The 22596-nt window shown below is 36.8% G+C and overlaps 1 protein-coding gene and 2 pseudogenes across 1 annotated transcript; 1 reads left to right on the top strand and 2 right to left on the bottom strand.

The window, feature by feature from the left end:
• Positions 1-1771: 1771 nt before the first annotated feature.
• On the top strand, positions 1772-12330 carry LOC137744997 (DNA gyrase subunit B, chloroplastic/mitochondrial-like). Its single transcript, XM_068484840.1, has 21 exons — positions 1772-2039; positions 2252-2396; positions 2670-2750; positions 2826-2939; positions 3756-3812; positions 4178-4279; positions 4539-4689; positions 4801-4877; positions 5064-5174; positions 5673-5743; positions 5891-6032; positions 6566-6664; positions 6786-6914; positions 7009-7123; positions 8158-8225; positions 9121-9234; positions 9321-9437; positions 9581-9634; positions 9718-9823; positions 11348-11478; positions 11940-12330. Exons 1-21 carry the CDS (start codon positions 1855-1857, stop codon positions 12006-12008), a joined length of 2238 nt encoding a protein of 745 aa, XP_068340941.1. The 5' UTR covers positions 1772-1854; the 3' UTR covers positions 12009-12330.
• Positions 12331-14565: 2235 nt separating this feature from the next.
• LOC137744440 (uncharacterized) lies at positions 14566-15404 on the bottom strand (annotated as a pseudogene).
• Positions 15405-15796: 392 nt separating this feature from the next.
• LOC137744441 (uncharacterized) lies at positions 15797-21515 on the bottom strand (annotated as a pseudogene).
• Positions 21516-22596: the final 1081 nt, after the last annotated feature.

Here is a 22596-nt window from a genome sequence, read left to right on the forward strand (position 1 = left end):
CGCGTGGGACAAAATATGTTGTTCAAAAGAGAAGGGAGGTCTTGGTATTCGAAAAAATGCGCATTTAAATAACGCTTGTTTGGCTAAATTAGGGTGGAAGGTTTTAACTGAGGACAATAATTTGTGGGTCCAAATTGTTAAGAATAAATATCCAAAGAAAAGAGTTCTTAAATAATAAGATTAGACAAAATTATTCTTGTGCTTGGAAGGGCTACTTAAAGCTAGGGAGGTAGTCATAATGGGTTTGCGTTGGGTGGTGGGAAATCGAGAAGATATTTGCTTCTGGACCCATAATTAGGTTTTTCCTTTCCCGCTTTTCAATCTGCTGTCTGACTCTCAAATTGGTAATGTTGATCCGGAGTTGAGAGTGAGTCGGTTCATTGAAAATGGGCATTTGCTAATGTCTAGTTGATGTGGATGTTGTGAACAAGATTTGTAGTGTTCCTCTACCTCTCACTCCTCAGTGTAATTCTTGCTGTTGGGGTCCGAATGCTAATGGTAAGTTTTCTGTCAAGTTTGCTACCTGGTTATGGAATTCGGTCATTAATAATGATAATTCTAGCAAGCTCTTAATGAAGATGTGGAAGCTTGATTTGCCTCACAATGTTAAAATTTTTGGTTGGCTGCTCGTTTTGGGGAAACTTCAAACTAGAGACCGACTGGCTCGTTTTATTAACAATATTCCAGCTATTTGCCTGCTTTGTAATTTGGAAAATGAATGTAGAAGCCACCTGTTTGTCAGTTGTGCTTTTGCTAGATAGATTTGGAAAGATGAATCGAACCCTGAGTTTAAATGATTGGTTAGACTCCCTAGATATCATACTTGTGATGGTCTAAGTGAGTTGCATATGGCCTTCCTTATTTTTTGGCAAATCTGGAAAGAAAGAAATCTTGTTGTGTTTAAGAATAAGAAACCTAATTACTCTTGTATCGTTTTGGGAATTATTATTGACACTCCAAAAATCTCATTGGACACTTCAAACTTTCTATATTTGGAAAGAAAAATACACTTATGAGAAGTTTAGAATAAGATTTTTGGAGTGCCAATAACACTTCCCATCGTTTTTTCTACCTTAAATATGGGTAGAGATTATCAGGAAGCTAACTTACTATTGCATATGAAGCAAAATGATAAACAAGGGGTAAATCCAGGTGTTATCCGCTGGTCTCCTCCGAGAACTGGATATGTCAAACTTAATTTTGATGCTTCGGTGGTTAACCAGAGGGCTGCTTATGGTTTTGTGATTAGAAATGACTTGGGTCTTCCTATCCCTGTTGGGGTGCGTGGAGTTGGTCAAAGTACTATTAATGTAGCAGAATGTTTAGCACTTCGTGACGGGCTTCGGTTGGATGCCTCGAGAGGTTTCAAGCACATCTTTGTTGAATGCTATTCTAAATTGGTCATTGAGGTGGTCCGTGGTTCCCATCAGGTTTCCTGGAGGCTGAGGACCATTCTTGCCAATATTCGTTGGCGGATTCCCTTGAGGACATCTCCTGGAAGCATGTGTTATGTGAGGTTAATTTCCTTGCTAATGCAATCACTAGTATTGGGCATTCTGTTGTTGACACACATGTTTGGGATAGGACCATTCCGGTGGCAGCTCATGTTGCTTTTTTCTTTGAGTGTACTCAAACGGGTTGCCTAGGGGCTTTTCTCTTCAATGCAGTTTCCTTTTCTAGCAAAAAAAAAAAAAAAAAAAAAAAAAAAAAAATGAAAGGAGGGAAGATAGCGCTTGTGGAAGGGGGTAGGGTTTTGGGCGGAAAAGGGTTTTATCGTTTCATTTTATATTTTTTTTTTAAAGGAAAAAGAAAAACCCTGTAAAAAGCAAAGATTTGGTTCCATACCAAATACTGATGGCGCTTCTTCTTCTTCGACCTCCTCCTCCTCCTCCGCCCTCTTATCTTCGCTTCATGGCCTTACGCTTCCTCTCCCACTCCTCTCTCCGCCCTCACTTCCCCCCTCCTTCTTTTTCTTCTTCTTCTCCGTCTTCGTCTTCCTCGCTTCCTCGTCCCTCTCTCCTCTTCAACCCCCCACCCAGGTGCTCTCCTCTTTCCCATTTTCCCACTCGCTTTCTGCTTCATTCCTGTTTGGTTCCCTAGAAACGCTGGAATTGTCCCAAAATATTTTAATTTTTTCTTAATTCCGAATTAATAAATTTATTCATTCGTTTTTTGCTGATAATATTTTTGTATTTTGTTTGTGCTCGGAAAGTGAAAAGTGTTTAAGGGTTTTAGTTATTGGTTGTGGCAGGGCGGAATTTCCATTGAAGGGCGTTGGTAGCTGCTTTGCGGTTCGAAATGTGGTTTCTGCAAGAGCTTTTATGTCCTCTACACCTGCAACCGAGGCTTTTCAAGGCACTACTGCCTCCAGTGCTTATGGGTCCGATCAGATTCAGGTAAACTATTTGGTTTTTACGCGATTCGGATACAAAATTACTATTCTCTTTTAGTCATTTACATTATGCAATTTTTTCTGTTCTTTTTGTGGTTTGTGCATTTTTCCGTATTTTGAAATCGATAAGTAAATGTTACTAACTGTTTATGTTTGTTGGGAATTGTTGCTGATTGATGGGTTTAGTTAGAAAATTGTTCTGAGTGGGGGGGGGGGTGTGTAAACTGTCATTTCTGACTTGGTTTTGGTTTGGTGCTATAATGTCTTTCATGCTCAGGTATTGGAAGGCTTAGACCCAGTTAGAAAGAGGCCAGGAATGTATATTGGGAGCACGGGACTTCGTGGTCTTCACCATTTGGTACTATTTGTACCCACTTGTATCTTTCTAGTTTGAATGATGTGCTTTTGCTAGTTTCTGATCATTTTCTTTTAGGTATATGAAATATTAGATAATGCAGTTGATGAGGCTCAAGCCGGATTTGCTTCAAAGGTTGAGGTCATTTTGCTAGCAGATGGTTCTGTGAGCATCACTGACAATGGTCGTGGGGTATGCTCCATTCTGTTCACCTTTTAGACAAAAGACTAAAAATTCCTGTGTTATATATTTGACATGTGTTGATATGCCTCTATACTCCCTTCAGACTTATATATCTCATATGTATAGCCAATATTTCCAGAGTCTGTAAAATTGTTCATTAAAATGCGGCCTAAATTCTGCAATGCAGTAAACATATTACGGCACATAACAAAAGTGAAAGTCCGGATCCTTTGGTCCTTATATATTTCATTGACCAGCGACGGTTTGGTGGGATCCTTTGATTATTTCAAGGTACCTAATTAGCTATTTTCTAAAGTTTCCCTGCCTTAGGCCATTTAGTACTACAGTGTATTCCTCTTCACTTGTAAGTGAGAGATCTTAGGTTCGATTCTCGTCAAAAGCGAATTTGAACCACATTATTGCTAGCCCATTGGGAAGCTAAGTCCACCCCTCCCCTCCCCCTTAGTGTAGATAATATCGTTTGTTAAAAAAAAGAAAAAAGTTTCCCTGCCTCGCTAAGATTGTAGGGTTCAGTGGGAAGACCCTATTCTGGAGTCAAGTGCGCAAAGCGCCACTGCAAAACTACATTTACCAGAACTGTACTGTAGATGTAGGGACTACAATATTGTGGTTGAGTACCCATGCAGTGTTTCTAGATTCCGAACCCTAACTTTTAATGCAGTGCTAGTTAGAGTTTTGCATCTGACCACACATTATATTAGAATTCTTTTAATACTCATCTCAATAATTTTCAGTTATGGTCCAGCTTTAAATATATGTAGCTATTGTCTTTATGTGTGCTTTTTATGCTCTTGTTCATTGCAGATTCCGACTGATATGCACCCAGCAACCAAGAAATCTTCCTTGGAGACTGTGTTGACGGTATTGTTACATGAATTATCATTTTCAAATTTTGGTGTAGGGTTAGAATGGAACCACTTCACATTGTACAGGGTCAGTTATTTTTTACACCAAAATCAAACAAATAATTGTCTAAAACTTTTTGAATGTACACTAAAACATGTATTTGTAACTTTGGTTATAAGCTGTTGTAGATAAGTCAAATATTGAGCATATTTTTCAGTGGTATCTTCAAGATTTGAACTATGGATAATAGAACTAAACGAGTTCCGGGATTTCTGTTTTCTAGTGATAGAAAGATCTTACAAAACTGGAGACTTGAGAAATTTATATTGGGACATAGCTGTATTATTTTATAAGTGATAGTTTTATGAATTACTTTTCAGGTTTTACATGCTGGCGGCAAGTTTGGTGGTTCAAGTAGTGGCTATAGTGTGTCTGGTGGATTGCATGGTGTGGGGTTATCAGTCGTCAATGCCTTGTCTGAGGTGTGCATTATCTGTTAAGCTAAATTTGTTTGGTCATTTTTCCTGTCTTTGTGCAAATATCGATGTTTGAGGATTCATTTAACCTCTCTCTTTATCCCTCAAGATGGCCACCTTCTTCACATTTCCTTCCATTATGCTAAAATTCCTTCAACTAATTGCCTAAAAATAACCAATACAAATTCACCTATCTCTGCTTAGGAGGTTTAATACTTGGGTTATCAGTGTCTACCATGCTAAATTGTGATGCCTGGCCTCGCAGGCATTAGAAGTTACTGTTTGGCGTGATAGAATGGAATATCAGCAGAAGTATTCTCGTGGAAAACCTGTGACAACTCTATCCTGTCATGTGCTTCCAGTTGAATTCCAAGATCGGCAAGGAACACGCATCAGATTTTGGCCTGACAAAGAAGGTTTTTCTTATCTCCTTCGAGTCCCAGTGAATTTGATGGTCATAGTTTAAAATTTGTTCCCAATTATTTGGTGATTTATATTTGCTTTATCTGATTCTCATCTTCCTGCAGTCTTCACAACTAATATTCAGTTTGACTACAACACGATAGCTGGACGAATTAGGGAACTAGCTTTTCTAAACCCAAACGTAAAGTCACTGCTTTTAATTCTTAATTATCATGCCCCACTACCTTTTAACAAATAAATCTGCTGATCTGCATTTTGTATTTGTTGATAAATTTTATGGATTTTCATTTTAATGGGAAATGGGCATCATAGGATAGGTTTATTGTTTTTCTGTTCTTGACATTTTATTGTCTTCTGTTTTTTGCAGCTCATGATCACTCTTAGACAAGAGGATATCAATCCAGAGAAGAACCACCACAATGAATACTTTTATGCAGGGGGTTTGGTTGAATATGTAAAATGGCTAAATACTGATAAGGTATGCTCAACCTCTTATCTTTGCAATTTTTTTGTTCCATTGTTATAATTGCTTGTTCTAAATTTGATCTAGGCAAATTTACAGTTAGTGATGTTGCTTCATGGTTCTTAAGCAAGTGATGCAGATGTCTAAACAAATACTAACTCTCCCACTTCTTCCTTTTGAACTCTAGGATAGGGCTTCTTGTATACTACACATGTACCTTGTATTCTAAGAATTTCATTTGTAAGAAAAGAATACTATCAATTACTGGACATCATTCTTTTGTGATCTACACAGGGTGCGGTGAATCTTAGCATCTATATGAGTATTCTACACAAATGACATGTCAAATTTCCTAGAAACTCCTTGACATGTAGTTAAGTACATGTCACTCGGCAACATACAAAGAATAATTACTTCATAATGTGTATCCGTATGAACTATATGATATTTTAAGTTTTTGGATTTTGATTTGCATTATTTTCTAAAGATGGTTCATTGACCTCTTTGATTCAGAAACCGCTTCATGATGTGGTTGGCTTTAGAAAAGAAGTAGATGGAATCACTATTGATGTAGCTCTTCAGTGGTAATTAACTTCATAATGTATTTTACAATCCCTTCATTAAGAAGAAGTTTCTTGTCATAAATTATGATAAAGTGAATTTTACATGGGATAAAATTTTGCAAATTGTTGACAACCAGTTCTTGCATTACTGTGATGATATGGTACTAGGTGTTCTGATGCATATTCAGATACAATGCTTGGGTATGCTAATAGCATACGAACTGTTGATGGAGGAACCCATATTGATGGAACGAAGGCTTCATTAACAAGAACTCTAAATAGTCTTGGAAAGAAGTCAAAACTTATCAAGGTGCACCCCTTTTCTGTTGTCATTCTTTCAGAAATAACAGTAATCTGCTGTGGGTTCTTCTTTTAATTTTCTCTTTATTTCTATAATTTTGTTTTCTTGAAGGGTGGTCTGAAACTGAAATTTTATTTATAAATAGCAACTCTTCATCATTAAACTTCTGGGTTTTCTATTTGTCTGTCAGGTTTAAATAAACTTATATCACTTTGCACAATACTCGTGTATTTTAACTTAAGGGCTCTTTCTCGCGCACACAGGCGCGCGTGCGCGCACACACACACACTTCAAGAAGTAAGATAGGATTTTGATGTTTATCAAAACAGATGGTGACAACCGTGAATAACTTAGTTATGCATTTCATTTCTGTTATTGGTGAATGTTGTCTGCCTAAGCTGGTTCATTGTACATATGTATTAGGCTTAGAAGATTTAATTATCTACAATAAACTCATCTCAATGGTTAATCTAATTATTAATTCAAAGTACATAATTGAAAAAAAATTTCATTATTTTGAGGCGCATTATATTTTTGTCCAGGAAAAGGATATTACTTTGAGTGGTGAGCATGTGAGAGAAGGGTTGACGTGTGTCATCTCGGTCAAAGTTCCCAATCCGGAATTTGAAGGCCAAACAAAGGTACTACCTATTTGTATTAATCCCGATGTGGAATAATGATTTGGCAGCTTGGCTGTACTGTTTCTAGGGGCATCCTAGGCTTTACCATTGTACCCTTATTTGTTGTTTGTTCTGTTAAAAGACTAGGTTGGGAAATCCAGAGGTGCGGAGAGTGGTTGATCAATCACTTCAAGAGTATCTTACAGAATACTTGGAGTTGCATCCGGATGTACTGGATTCAATCCTTTCAAAGTCTTTGAATGCTCTCAAGGTATCCTTGTAGATTATGATAGCGCTTTGATGCATGGAGCTTACATAGATTATACTTGAGATCTTTTCCTAGTGTCTAATGTTTCCTTGTCTAGGCAGCTTTGGCTGCAAAGAGGGCAAGAGAACTAGTCAGACAAAAAAGCGTGTTGAGATCATCTTCCCTGCCAGGAAAACTATCTGATTGCTCATCAACAAATCCTGAAGAATCAGGTATGTTTGCACCATCTTGTATAAGCTGACATCAGATTCTCAAAGGAATATTGTTTTGAGTTTCTGGTTATTAGGTTATTAGATGTTTTGATAGTAATCATTTTCTAGCTCTGCTTATGGTTCCAAATTTTATAGTTCTCATCTTCTTAAACTTAACAGTTGCAAGGATTACTTCAGCAACATATTCCTTGTAGTTGAATTTATAAATTCCAAAGTCTGTCTTTAGTCACTATTGGATTTTCCACTGCAACCGTCATAAACATTATATTTTCTACTGTTTGTTTCTGGAAAGTTATTTTTTTTGAAAATTGTTGCATTTACTTCTTAGAGAATATATTAACACTACACTTTTTTTTTTGGATAAATTAACACTACTCAACACTTGATCATCATTCTTTTCCTTTTGAATACATTTTTTACTTGGAGAAGAAACATATCTCGATGTTTGCATAGATTTTAAAGAGTTCACGCTCTTTCATTGTTATTGTGAATAATTTTTATTTACCATATAAGTTTAGTTGGGGAACAGTATATATGAAGAATATCTTTTTGGTTTTTCTTCTCTTCTGGTAGGCTTTAGTATTTGATAGATTTAGCTGACATAATGAGTCCAACCACTGGTGTATTTCTTATATTGAATTCGGTTATCACAAGCATGTTGCTGTGAAATGATAGATTGCATGGTCCTCTTTCTCATCGTATCTATTTTGGTTCTCCTGCTAGTTTCCTTGAACAGTGACCTTCCACCTTATTTGCTTAGAATTTTTGTGCTTCCATAGTAATGGTAAATGGTTCCGGCATTATTTGTGAGATTTAATGTATGCTCTGCTCTTTTGCGTTAATGTAATGAGACATTTGTATGGCTTGATCTGGTTTTTATATATGTGTAGTTAAGAGTTGTGGTTGGTAATTGAATTGTAAGAGATTTTCTTAATGTGTATTTCTCCCGTCTTGTTGCCCTAAGTATTCTAACAAACTATCGTATTATTTTGTTGAGCATTAAAGTTTTGTTCCTTGCTGTTTTATGTTTACAGAAATCTTTATAGTTGAAGGAGACTCAGCTGGTGGAAGTGCAAAACAAGGTCGTGATAGGCGCTTTCAGGTAAATTTATAACTGTTAGTTTGTAGTTTTGACAAGCATATGTGATGATTTATAGAAAAATAGATGGGAATGTAGTGGAAAAGAAAGGTATTACGAAGTTGGATCCTGATAGCCAATTTGCAATATACCTTTTTTAGCGGTGAATGGTTTTTCTTTTATATTAATGGAGTGGAATGGAAGAGCAAGCTAAAACATAAAATTATATATTGCCTCCATTGCAATAGACCTTTTTTTAATAGTGATTTGAATTGGTAGTTGTTTTGTGTTAAGCATCTGATGATTATAGAGAAGTAAATGGGAAAGGAATGGAAGAGAAAGCTATTAAAAAGTTGGGTCCTGATAGTCTTTTCTGCACTAGCTGTTTTGTGTTATGCATTTGATGATTTTTAGAATAGTAAATGGGAATTGATTGGAAGAGAGCTATTTAAATTTTGGATCCTGATATCTTTCAAAGCATGGATGCCAGATTAAATGGTCATCGTTTGGAAAAGGAAGCACTTCTCTGTAACCTCATTCCACTACCATTAAGTTTGCAGAACTTACTGGTTCAAATATCACTGTAGCAGAACAATTATTCCACTACTTTTACTGTCTATGGGGTCAATCATTCTACTTTCATTTTGTATCCATATAGTGTGTTGCTGTGGTAATAAAATTGAGGATTGTACTGCTCGGATAAAAGTATGACCTGATACATTATTTGTCTTGCCCTCTATGTGATGGCATTCTGATATTTGTGGCTTGACCAGAATGTTGTTCGTGCTATGGCTTCGTAATGCATTGGGAATCAGATATAATGATTTGAAAACAATAGCCTTCTTAATGGATCATCCATCTTTTCTTTTTAAAAAGTTATGAGATGGCTGTAATTTATATTGTGAAATATTTTCTGCAGGCCATTCTGCCACTGAGGGGTAAAATTCTGAACATTGAAAGGAAGGATGAGGCAGCAATGTATAAAAATGAAGAGATTCAAAATCTAATTCTTGGTCTTGGACTTGGGGTGAAGGTTGAATAAATTTTGTTATATGTTTTCATTTATAATATTATTTATTTATTTATTTTTAGGAATCATCTACATAATCTTCTTTTCAGGGTGAGGACTTCAAGAAGGAGGCTCTACGTTACCATAAGATTATCATTTTAACAGATGCTGATATAGATGGTGCTCACATCCGTACTCTGCTTCTGACATTTTTCTTCAGATATCAGGTAGGGAACGGATATTTTGTGGGAATTTTTTCCTATGGTATATCTAAAAACAGAAATTAATAAGAAATAAATAACATAAGAAACCCCACTTATTTAGTTATTTGCAATGGCTACAAACATGATGCAGTAGTTCTTGCTTGCAGAGAGCCTTATTTGATGAGGGCTACATATATGTTGGTGTTCCACCGCTTTACAAGGTTTGTATTTGTATCTGAATTAATCAGAGGGATTTTATAGAATAGTATATAGCTAAGTCCATTGGTTTTGTTGAAATGACCAGGTTGAGAGGGGAAAGCAAGCCAAATATTGCTATGATGAAGCTGAACTTAAAATGCTTCAGAGCTCCTTCCCTTCAAATGCGTCTTACAACATTCAGAGGTTCAAAGGTTAGTATGAACACTAAGAAACTGAAGTTTATACGGTTCAATGCATGCTGTTAGTGGCCGATAATGAACTCCTTTGTAAGGGCATATATGTTTTCAAGTCAGTAGGTCCTTTATGTGCATGGCAGAGCCATTAGTGCCCACAACGTCAGCTGACTCTTCTCATGCCTCAGACTTTATTAAAATGTTATGTTTGTGTGCAATTATATAGGGGAGATGATGTTATACAAGCAGATTACTAGATGACTAATGGGTGTCAATGACATTAATAGGCCAACTTTGTAACTTTCTGCAGTTTACTAGATGAGAGGCAATTTGTCTTCACTAGGTGACATGTTTAAATATTAGAATTCATAGTATTATCTTTCTAGCACATGTTTTGTTCCAATGCTATGTGAAAATTGTTTCTGCTAGATTTCCGATTTGGACCAAAAGCCACCACCTAAATTTTAAACTATCAACATCAACCTGTCAGTCACTCTTTTGTAGCAAGATACCATGAAAAGAGAAGAAAATCTAGGAGCTAGAGCTTATGCTTGATGAACGGTTTGAGCTTGAATTTTGGTTAATTTTTTTTTCTTTTTCAAAAGGTAATTTCCTACCTGTTAAGTAACCTCTACATCCTAAAAACTTAAGCTGTTATCAACAGTGCATGTCAAGCCAACACACTCCCTCACATGCAGCTGCATCCTGGACATGAGGAAGCTGAGAGAGTCAGATATATCGTAAAACATTTAGTAAAACCCATCCTGCACGTTGCACATTAATGGATAAGTGTGGAAGAAGGGATTAGAGGCTTTTCATTCTAGAACCTTCAGCAACTTAAGCTATGATGCTAAATTTAAACAACCATTGAGCCCCAAAATACTTAAAGCTGGGAAACCAGCCATCACCACCTAAATGATATCTGCTTTGACGTCAGCAGATGGCTTTTCATTCAAATTAAAGCTTGGAAACTAGCGATCACCACCTAAATGGTATCTGCTTTAACATCAGCAGATGGCTTTTCGTTCAAATTGTAATTTCAATGATATATATATATATATATATAAACCTAATTAAGGAATTTAACTGCATACAAACTTGTTACCCTGTCTTATATTAACTGGCTCTACGAGCTTTCATCATAAGTTTGAACAAGTGAGCTAGGTTTTACTCAAGCTTGGTTCATTATACCATATAATTCTGAAATAGAGATTAAACATAGGCACGCTTCTGCTCATAAACTGGCCACATGCAGCTCTAAACATGGGTGTATCTCGGCATTCACACTCCGTGTTAGGGTTATATCATACAATCCTTTGACAATCAACTGCTCTATCAAGTAATGGAAGCATTAAACCCAGATAAAGCCCAAGGGCATACTAATGGAAACATCTACTAAATTATCTGTTTCTATAGATAAAGACATCCCTATGTTTATTTTTCGGAAAGTTATTATGTTACTAGTGAATTCAAGCCATGTATGACTGAACTTTCAGTTGGAACTAGCTGTTTAATTATCATGTTGGTGTGATTGCAATGCAGGCCTGGGGGAAATGATGCCTGCCCAGTTATGGGAAACAACAATGAATCCTGAGCAAAGGCTTCTTAAACGATTAGGGGTTGAGGATGCTGCTGAGGCAAACATTGTGTTTTCATCCCTTATGGGTGCTCGGGTAAGTAGAGCGTTTATAAAGGTTATTTTGCTCAGGTATGATTAGCTGAAGCTATTTGGCGCTTATATTTACAAGGGCTGCCTTCTAAGCACTACCTTTTGGTTTTCGAAATCAAAAGTGACTCCAAGACATTCTGTTGTCTACAAAGTTATATCATGAAAGCCCCCGCTGTCTCTAGCGTGTGTGCTCTTTATGGTGTCTTAAAATATCCAAAACATTGACAGAATTGAGTCCGGCCACATTAGTTACTAAATAGTAGCAAAATATGCATGATGGAATTAATTACTTTTGTATCATCTGTATTTACCCGTTATCAAAACGGGATTTGAAATATAGAAACATACTGCTGATAGGCTATTTGTTTTAAGGTTGGAGTCATTCAGCTTCCCAGATGCCATAACTAATGTATCATTGAGCGAAATGCCAGTTTACGTAGATATTTGTGGGTATCTTTGTTTTAGGTGGATTACCGGAAGGAGCTCATAAAGAATTCTGCGAGCATGATCGACCTCGATAAGTTGGATATTTAAAGGAGCCATGGATCCAGGAAAGACGAGGAGTTATGAACCTGTATACAAATTTTGCAGACAAGCAGAAACTCTTGGCACAATTATCAAACATGCTTTATGGTGCCTTTTTTATTCATAGCTGTAAAACCAACTGCGTGTCGCACTCCTTATGAGTTTAGGTAGTTTTTTAGAGGGCTTTGTATTTATTGTAGGAAATTCTGTTTACTTATATGTGGTGATTTGCCTTTCCATTGGGACGACTCTGTTCGATTTCTTGAAATCTTATTATTTTTTTGAAATTCTGTTTTTGATTTATTGGAGAAAATTTCTTAGTTTCAGGAAATGCAGCCAGTAGTTATATGGGTACTTTTGTGTAGAATCAATAAAAAGTGACAATATTTGACATAAAAAAAAAATTGACAATATTAACATTATATCAACAATATTTATGTTAATTATGAACAAGACAATCATGTATTGTGATACTTAAATGCATTTAAAATAAACAAAAATTACAAAATCTGCCACTATAGTTGGCACCCACTTTGATGCAGTGTTTGAATTCAGACACTGCAATGTTCCTACTTATATGGATGATTTTCTGTTTCTGTTTTTAACACTTGGATTTAGACATTGCGTTGCAGTGTCCGTTTGATTATATTTTTTATATTTGGATTTAGATACTACATGCACTAGTATTCGTTTCCTGGTATTGTTTTTTAACATTTGGATTCGGACAATGCAATGCAATATCCGTTTTCTGGTTTTGTTTTTTTGAGTTGAGTAGATTCCTCCATGTAAACAAAGGGTGAGAGAGAGAGAGAGAGAGAGAGAGTACATGTTCTAACTATTTATAGGATTTAGATCATCTTCGGATTAGTTCCATAGGGTTAGAAATCTAATGGCCAAAACCTTTTCCCCTTCCTTTCTTTCCCCTCAACTCCTCTTTCTCCCTTGCACTGCCACACCTCACAACCGTTAACAAACCCAAATTCAATTGCAGGTCATTTGTCCTCTAAGTTTGATTTATTTTTTTTGCTCTCTCTTATTGTTTAAGATTTCTATTTGTCCTTTCTTCTTCTTCATCTTGGAGACTTCTCTCTTTACTGTAACTTTGTTTCTCTCTATAATTCTTCCATAGTTATGAAAAAGATCTCTGCAACCAGAAGGCACTGGTATGCACGACCCTTCTTGTTATTGTTTTGTTAACATAGGTTGAGTTTTTAGGGTTGAGGGACCTGCAATTGAGGGATATGGCAGTTTTGAGGCTGATTTTGGAGAGGGTAGGATGAGGGACCTGCAATTAGGGGTTGTGGGTTGGGTGGGTGGTGGGGTTGAATTTGATTTGAAATTTTTTTGGGGGGGGGGGGGGGGTAGGGGGTGCTGGTTGTTCTAGGTTGATAGCTTCGAAGTGAGGGAGAGAGAAGAGTTGAGGGGAAGAGAAGGAAAATATATTTTGGCTGTTGAATTTGTATCATGGATGAGATCCATCGGTTCAGAGGATCCCCACAAAGTTGATCCGGAGAGGATCTAAATCCCTATTTATAATAGTTTAAGCCCATATGATATTTATAGAGAGAAAATAGAGAGAAATGATAGAAAGGTCAAATTCTAACTATTTATAATGACTATGTTGCATTCATCATTGACTTATGCCTAATGAATAAAAATATATCCTTGATTAAGTCCGAAACAAAAATATGTCATTGATATATGGTTTAATAGTAGAGTTTGTATTGACTTCTGGCTAAATTACCTTAGTTATATTCACTATTTTAAAATTAGTGCTACCTAGGCACTGGCGGTTGACCATCGGCTCAATTAATCCCTAGGAATTTGAAAATTAAGAAAGGGCGCCTATACTTGCCTAGGTTGTGATTCGCACTTAGACAGAAAATGGATAACTTTTATTTTGCATTCTATTTTTTAAATTAATTGTAAGAGACTTGTTAAATACTTAGATGAACACTCATTATATGCTTGTGCCCCATGTTTTTAGTATGGTCTAGTACTTTATAATCTATGTTATTATATTTTGCAATTTATGTATCTCAATACAATTATGTATTTTTTTATAAATATAAGTAGATTGTAGACATTTATTTACATGTTATATGATAAATTTAATTAAAAATAAAAAAAATCACTAAAATTCTGCCCACCACCTGACTAGCGCGTAGCGATTTTTAGAACTTTGGTTATATCATGGGACACTCGAGTGAGGTAACAAAAATTCTAATGTGTCAATGTTGTAGACAGCTATAAAAAAAACTTGGAAGGAGAAAAATGGAAGGCTAAAATTTTTAGTAGTAAACTTTTTTTCTTTTTGTTGTAAATTGTAGATGAGCTTGAGGAGAAAGACAAGGATAACAACAACAACAAAGGCTTATCTCACTAAGTGGGTTGCCTATATGTATTCTAGAATGCTACTGCGTTCGGTTCAAGAACCATAGCACAAAAATGACTATGGAAGGTACATTGTCTGAACGTGAAATTAGACAAGTGATTAGCAGAGCTGCACTTAAAAGAATCTTCAAATCTGAGATTTAAAAAACGTCTGTCTAACGATGGAGCCAGTCTAGACAAATACAGGGCACTTAATCGGAGCGTCGACGGTTGTTTCGAAACCCTGTTATGAATATTGTTTTCCACTCAATATGTGTTCCCAACAAGAAGTTTCTCCTCTTGGAAAATAGGCCTTCACATTATTCTTGCCTTTTTCTAGGATTGGCATCACTAGAATCTCAGTGCCGGTTAGAAACTACCGGTAGGTCAAGTTATAGACATGTTTGTCACGAGGGTAATGCAGAAATAGGTGCGGGCATACATGCAGAGCTTTTTTAGCGGCTTCCAGCGATGCAAAGAGGTAAACAATTAGTCAGATTTTCTGGTGAAGTTGATAGATGTTGTATACAATTGGTATAGTATAGAAGAAACCTTGGAACAACCAATACAAGCTGGATGCTATAGAACTTTCAAGATTTATAAATCTTAGCAAAGCGTGCAAAATGCGACAGAGTTGGGTCGTTTGAGTTGCAAAATGGTTTGTTTCCCTAGTTGCACAAGATATTTGAATCAGTAGCTGCTAAAAAATCATTAAAAACTATTAGTCATACCTGCCAAACGTAAGCGTATGAAGGTTTTATTGAGGGACGACAAAATTGTGGTTTTAGTTCTCTTAACTTGACTTAACATTGACAATGGTTAATGATAAAGATGACGCTTATTTTGTATTTCAGTGTCGGATTTTGAACTTACTTCATGTGTCCGGAAGACAGTCGTGAAAGCAACTCTTCACTTGTTCGATAGTTAATTAAGGGTAGGTTTACAGCGCAGTAGGCCAACAACAGCACTCTTTATTCCATCATTAGTCTGCCAGCTTACCATTTGGTCTCCTTCCCAAAATAACATCCCCATTCGGGACCATCTGTAGAATTGTGGTGAGGTAAAGTGGAAAAACAAAAGGCGATTAACTTTGCCAGCCAAGTCTCTCTGAAAGAATAATTTGACAGTTCTAAGTGGCTGAATGCAACTTTCAAAACATACGTGCGATGTGAAGTGATAAAAAGCTGCATTCTTTTTGCTGGGAAGTGAAAACATAGTTAAGTGACTATTAAAAACTACATAAATATATATAGCACGCAAATGCCCGACCTGTTCCTGACATCCAAAATCTTTTGACATGGCTATGCGTTTCCTAATTTGTTCACGGGTAGAGAGTAAAAGTGAAATCGTGCATGGATTTCCTAGTTCACTCATGCTTTTGGACTGGAATTAACTAACACAGTGTGACCAAGGCCACTGTGACATTAAGAGGGCTCTTTTGAAGAATCAAGTTGGGATTTGGAACCTGAATAGAGGGTTGCATCCATAGGCAGACCTTCACGTCCATCCTCTGACTCGATCATCCATCATTACCCGAAGAATTTTCCTGAACCAACTTCCAGTATCGGGATGTGTCAAATTCAGCATTCCTACATCAAAAGCTGTATTTGGAACCATATACATTTCTCCATCCGCGTCTTTCACTATTATGTCCAGCTTCCTTGCTTCCTCGAAGAGATTTCTCCTTCCTTTTGGCTTCTCATGACAGGTAACAGCAGGTGAGTGATGGGGGAATTGCACGAGAAGAGTTTATAGAGGAGTGTCATTGATGCACAAGATAAGTACTGGAGCTAGACCTGGGTTGCTGTAATCATCAGTCTAATATGCTGAGCACTAAGATCTTTAACTAGTTCTTTCCGTTCCGTATACCTTGTTGAATCTACTTCTTCCCAATTCCACCATAATTGTGATCCAACTAACGTCTCTCTGGCCCACCCAATCCTGTGCAACAACTATTACAAAGTTAAGAAGCATACATTATTGGTGTATAAATGTATTTGCTATATTGGTTTTATTATATTCAAGTTGTAAGATGTAATGTGAGCTTTTGGATCATATTCCATATGGCATCTAGATTAGATTGTAATGAGTCATAGCTCATGACAGGTGTAAGCATCTTATATGATGACTTAAGAATGGAATCCAATGAACCTTGAAGCTTTCATGGCTCTCTAATCTCTTTCTCTCTGTACATTTCTGCATTCATTATTCCATTGAAGAAACTCAATCTAGAGATCAAACACTAATATGGCCATAGAGCCAGGTTTGATCTTGATTTGGGCGTGAAACTGTGACGTGGTTGACAGCGATGGAACTCGGAGGAGAATCGGGTGTTGCTACGACCGAAGAAAACTCTGAAAATTTCTGGGTTACTCTATAACAAGTCTAATATGGCTGGATCGAGTGGTGTTGATCTTCGGGCATCAGTTTTCAATGGAGAAAACTTTGATTTCTGGGAGATAAAGATGAAGACCATATTCAAATCTCACGATCTGTGGGATATGGTTGAGAAGGGGTACAATCCTTTGGCGAAGAGAGAGGAAAAGCTCACTGCAACTGAGCTTAAGCTCTTGAAGGAGACCATAGTTAAAGATGCTAAGGCTCTCGACATCATTCAAGGAGCTGTGTCAGATGAAATTTTCCCTAGGATCGCCATACTAGAGACGACAAAGGAGGCCTGGGATGTACTGAAGCAAGAGTTTATTGGAGACAAACAGGTGAGATCTGTGAAACTTCAAAGTTTAAGGCGTGATTTTGAATATACTTGAATGAGTGAACATGAAACATTCTCTGTGTATCTTGTGCGATTATTTGATCTTATTACACAAATGAAAAGTTATGGTGAAGATATTGGAAATCAAAGAATTATGCAGAAGTTATTAATTAGCCTCCCTAAATCTTATGATAGTATTGTAGCTGTGATTAAAAATACTAGGGATTTGGAGACAGTTGATGTGCAAGATGTAGTTACGACTTTTAAAGGGTATGAACAAAGAATTGAGAGGCATTTTGAAAACAGTACTGAGAAAGCTTTTGCTAGCTTAAGTATAGCTCATAAGAAGAACAATTATAATGCTAATCAAAACTTTAAACCCACAAAGAATTGGAAGACAAAGGGTAAGAAGTGGGATAATAGACTTGTGCACCAGCAAGGGAAATTTGTTGGATCTTCTGATGGAGCCAAGAACCCTTGCAAATACTGTGACAAATTACATTTTGGAGAGTGTTGGTTCAAGGGGAAACCAAGATGTCATAACTGTGATAAGTCAGGGAATTTTGCCAAGGATTGTAGGTCCAAGAAAGCTACTCAACAAGCAAATTATGCCGGTCAAGTGGAGAACAATCCAACCATGTTCTATGATTGTATGGCAACTGCTGTGAAGAAAGGTGAAGACATTTGGTATGTTGATAGTGGCTGTAGTAACCACATGACAGGAAGAGAAGATTTATTGATGCATATAGATAGAAGTGTCACTGCCAAAGTTGAGATGGGCATATGACAATTGGTTGATGTGGTTGGAAAGGGTGAGTTATTGGTTGAAACTAAGCAAGGCAAAAGGTACATAAGGGAGATAATGTTGGTACCTGGTTCGAAAGAGAATTTGTTAAGTGTGGGACAGATGATGGAGCATGGGTACTACCTTGTATTTGGGGGAATTGAAGTCAGAATCTATGATGATTTCACATGCTCTAACCTTGTTGTCAAGATCCTTATGAAAGGAAATCGAAGTTTTCCCTTGAAATTGCAACTAGGAATCCAAATTTCCATGAGAGCTAGTGTTGAGCAAGCTACTGAGATATGGCATAGAAAACTCAGGCATTTAAGCATGAATGCTCTAATGCAGCTACAAGCACATGAAATGGTAACTGGACTACCTAAGCTAAAAAAGAATACCACAGTATGTGAGGGATGTGCACTTGGCAAGCATTCCAAAGATTATTTTTCGTAAAGAAACAAAGTGGAAAGCTACCTTACCATTGGAATTGATTCACACTGACATATGTGGACCAATGCAAACACCTACCAAATCTGGAAACAAGTATTTTCTCACCTTCATAGATGACTGTACCAGAATGGGATGGGTCTATTTTCTGAGAAGCAAATCTGAAGCATTTAGTGTGTTCAAGAAGTTCAAAGCAACTGTTGAACTACAAAGTGGGTACAAACTGAAAAAATTAAGAAGTGACAGGGGAGGAGAGTACACATCACTTGAATTTTCTCAATTTTGTGAAGATCTTGGTTTGGAAAGACAGCTCACAATGGCCTATTCTCCTCAACAAAATGGTGTTGCAGAGAGGACAAATAGGACCATTGTAGAAATGGCTAAATGCATGTTGTTAGAGAAAGGTATTCCATTTGAGTTTTAGGCAGAAGCAGTTAACACTGCAGTCTATATTCTCAATAGATGTCCTACCAAAGCCTTGAATACGAAGACTCATTTTGAAGCTTATAGTGGAAGGAAGCCTGGAGTGAAACACTTAAGAGTGTTTGGATCTCTATGCTATGCACAAGTTCCATCATAGATGAGACAGAAACTGGATGCAACAAGTGTCAAATGCATTTTTCTTGGTTATGGAACTTGAGAGAAGGGCTATAGGTTGTTCAATCCTAAAACTAATAAGATTGTTATCTCCAGAGATGTAATATTTGATGAGAACTCTTGTTGGGACTGGAAATCGTGTGCTAAGAAGAATTTGCCCATTTTAGTCTCAAATGAAGTATATAAAGATGAAGGGAGTGATGCTGAAATTACAGAGAATGATGAAGAATTGGTTGCACAGAACCATTACAGGAGCAACAAGACCGAGTTATTGTTTCTCGTCCAAGTCAAGTGGAACAAGTGAGTCACATTGTACCACAAGAGTATGATCACACACCTCTCAGGTTCAGGAGCTTGAAGGAAGTGTACGAGAGATGCAATTTCTATGTAATAGAACTTGAGTGTTTTGAAGAGGCATCAGGGGATGAAGCTTGGAGAAGAGCTATGTCCACAAAGATTGAAATAATAGAGAAGAATGACATATGGGAGTTAGTCAATAGGCCATTTGATAAACCAGTAATTGGTGTCAAATGGGTCTATAAGACAAAGCTTAATCTGGATGGCTCAGTGCAGAAGAACAAGGCAAAATTAGTAGCAAAGGGCTACTCTCAGAAGCTTGGGATTGATTTCAATGAGACATTTGCACCAGTGGCAAGGCTTGATACCATTAAAACATTAATTACATTGGTAGCTTAAAAGGAATGAAAATTGTTCCAATTGGATGTCAAATCTGCATTTTTAAATGGTACACTACATGAGGAAGTATATGTTGATCAACCACAAGGATTTGAAGTCAAAGGGCAAGAAGACAAAGTTTACAAATTAAAAAAGGCTTTATATGGCCTGAAACAAGCTCCCAGAGCTTGGCACGATGAGATCGATACATACTTCAACAAGTCTAGGTTCAAGAAAAGTCAAAGTGAAGCTACTTTGTATACTAAATTCAGTGATGCAGGTGTGCTTATTGTGTCTCTGTATGTAGATGACATTATCTACACAGGAAGTTCTAATGAAATGACTTAAGAGTTTAAGATGGATATGATGAAATAGTATGAGATGTCAGACTTGGGAATGCTACACCATTTCCTTGGTTTAGGCATAATTCAAATGAATAAGGGCATATTCATCCATTAGAAGAAATATGCCAAGTCCTTACTTGAGAAGTTTGGTTTAAAAGACTGTAAAGCTGTGAAGACTCCACTTGCAATCAATGAGAAGCTATCTAAGGTTGATGGAAGTGAGGATGCTGAAGAAAACTTATATAGAAAAATAGTTGGTATTCTGTTATACCTAACAGCTACTAGACCAGATTTGATGTATGCATCATGTTTATTAGCAAGATTTATGCATAAGCCTACAGGAAAACACATGGGGACAGCTAAAAGGGTCTTGAGATATGTACAAGGAACATTGGATTTTGGGATTGAGTATGTGAAGGGTAAAGCTGCTGTGTTGATAGGCCACTGTGATAGTGATTGGGCAGGAAGCTTGGATGATATGAAGAGTACTTCAGGCTATGCACTAAGTTTTGGCTCAGGGATATTTTCTTGGGCTTCGGTTAAGCAATGCAGTGTGGCTCTATCCACTGCAGAAGCTGAATATGTAAGTGCTGCAGAAGCTACAACACAAGCAATATGGCTGAGGTTTGTGTTATTTGATTTTGGAGAGGAACAAGTGGAGGCTACACCTTTGCTATGTGACAACACTTCTGCCATAGTCATGTCTAAGAACCCAGTGTTCCATAAAAAAACAAGGCATATCAACAGGAGATATCACTTCATAAGGGATGCTATTTAAGATGGCACCATTGAATTGAACTATTGCAGAACAGAGGACCAATTGGCAGACATTTTTACCAAGGCTCTTCCTAAATGTATTCGCTATATTGGTTTTATTTTATGCAAGTTATAAGATGTAATGTGAGCCTTTGGATCATATTCCATATGGCATCTAGATTAGATTGTAATGAGTCATAGCTCATGACAGGTGTAAGCATCTTATATGGTAACTTAAGAATGGAATCCAATGAACCTTGAAGCTTTCATAGCTCTCTAATCTCCTTCTCTCTGTACATTTCTGCATTCATTATTCCATTGAAGAAACTCAATCCAGAGATCAAACACTAATATACATACAGTAGTCATATGCATGTAATTACAACATACGAGCATTGTAATCCAAAAATCTGGAAGTTTATGCCAAAACATGCCTCCTGTTGAAGTTTACAATTTCAAATATTTATTTAACAAAAGAAATCATCTTAACATGTGTGTCTGTATTTGTTCGCATGCATATAATTTTGGTGCAGGGGCGTGCATTACCAGTAGCCAAAATGTTGAAACAGGAGATCGTACATCTTGAGCTCATTCCAAATATGGGGAACTGATTCTGTGCCGCTTTGCATTCCAATAACAGCTCCAGAAATAATCCATTCAGGAAGTTTAGGAGGTCTCCCAATGCCAAATATTTCAGTGAAACATTCAATGAGCTCAGACGATGAGGTCTTATGCAATATCTTCCTTGAACAGAATTTTGATGCATCTACAAGCTCCAGTATACAGAAAATGGGAAACTGCAAGTTTACGATCTTAAATGACACCATTTTAAGTTTCTTGTTCTTCCTTTGAAACAAAATCATGGATCTTTTCTCTAGCTCTGATATCATTATTTATGATATGTGAATCCTAATATTTGACTACAGTTTTGCTACTGCTTGAAATAGAACATTGAGATCTTCCTTCTTTTATGTTTTTGACCCAAACAATGATTTTGAATTTGTTTTGTTTGAATCAATTCTAGAGTTAAAATGGTAGTGTGATTGTAAGATGCAATAGTTATCTAACAATATACCTGTATCCGAATCTATCGTGATTGATCAGATCAAACATAGAATATTCATATCCTTTGAGGTAAGAGACATTATCTTGGAAGTCATATAGAATAGAGAAGGAGCGCGGGTCGTTCTCCAATCGCCGCTAGGCCTGCAGTGGGGAATGACGGTAATGTATCAAATATCAAATCTTGTCAAGTTAAAATCTGTTAACACTACAAAACTGGAAGAAATGAAAGATGCAGTAGGCTTCAGTAGTGAGCAGGAAGAGAGAGTTTGAGCTGAAAATTATTCTTGTATATTTCAAGATACCATAACTGGCAATTACAGTTTGTGGTTTTATAAAAACCATCCTACATGTTCATTTATAATAATACCCTCTAACACCCTTAGTTATTACACCAATACCTCTAAGAAAGTTATCCTTATATCATCCTTCAACTAACCATATCTTTCAGCTAACCACATCTTCCAACTATTTACTTTTTACAATCTTCAATCAACCATATCATGACAAATGTCTATGGTTAATAATCCCCCCTAAATCCAAGCTGGGGATCCCAAGCTTAGGTTGACATTCGAAGCTTTTGCAGGACTTGTTAAATGATGATCCATTGTTAAACCTAACGAGTCTGTAAGTTTAGGCTACTAAGTAAGAACTCTTATATTGAGATTGCTGCAATGTCAAAGAAACACTGAACTATGAAGTCCCTCAGTGAATACATCATCTACTTGGTCTTCTGTAGGTATATATTGCATTGTGAGGTCTTATTTTTGTACTTTCTCGGACAAAATGATAGTATGTGTCTAGGTGTTTGATTATAAAATGAAAGACTGGATTTGAACACAAGGC

Source organism: Pyrus communis, chromosome 9 (genome assembly GCF_963583255.1).
Source record: "Pyrus communis chromosome 9, drPyrComm1.1, whole genome shotgun sequence".
In the NCBI taxonomy this organism is placed as follows: Eukaryota; Viridiplantae; Streptophyta; class Magnoliopsida; order Rosales; family Rosaceae; genus Pyrus; species Pyrus communis.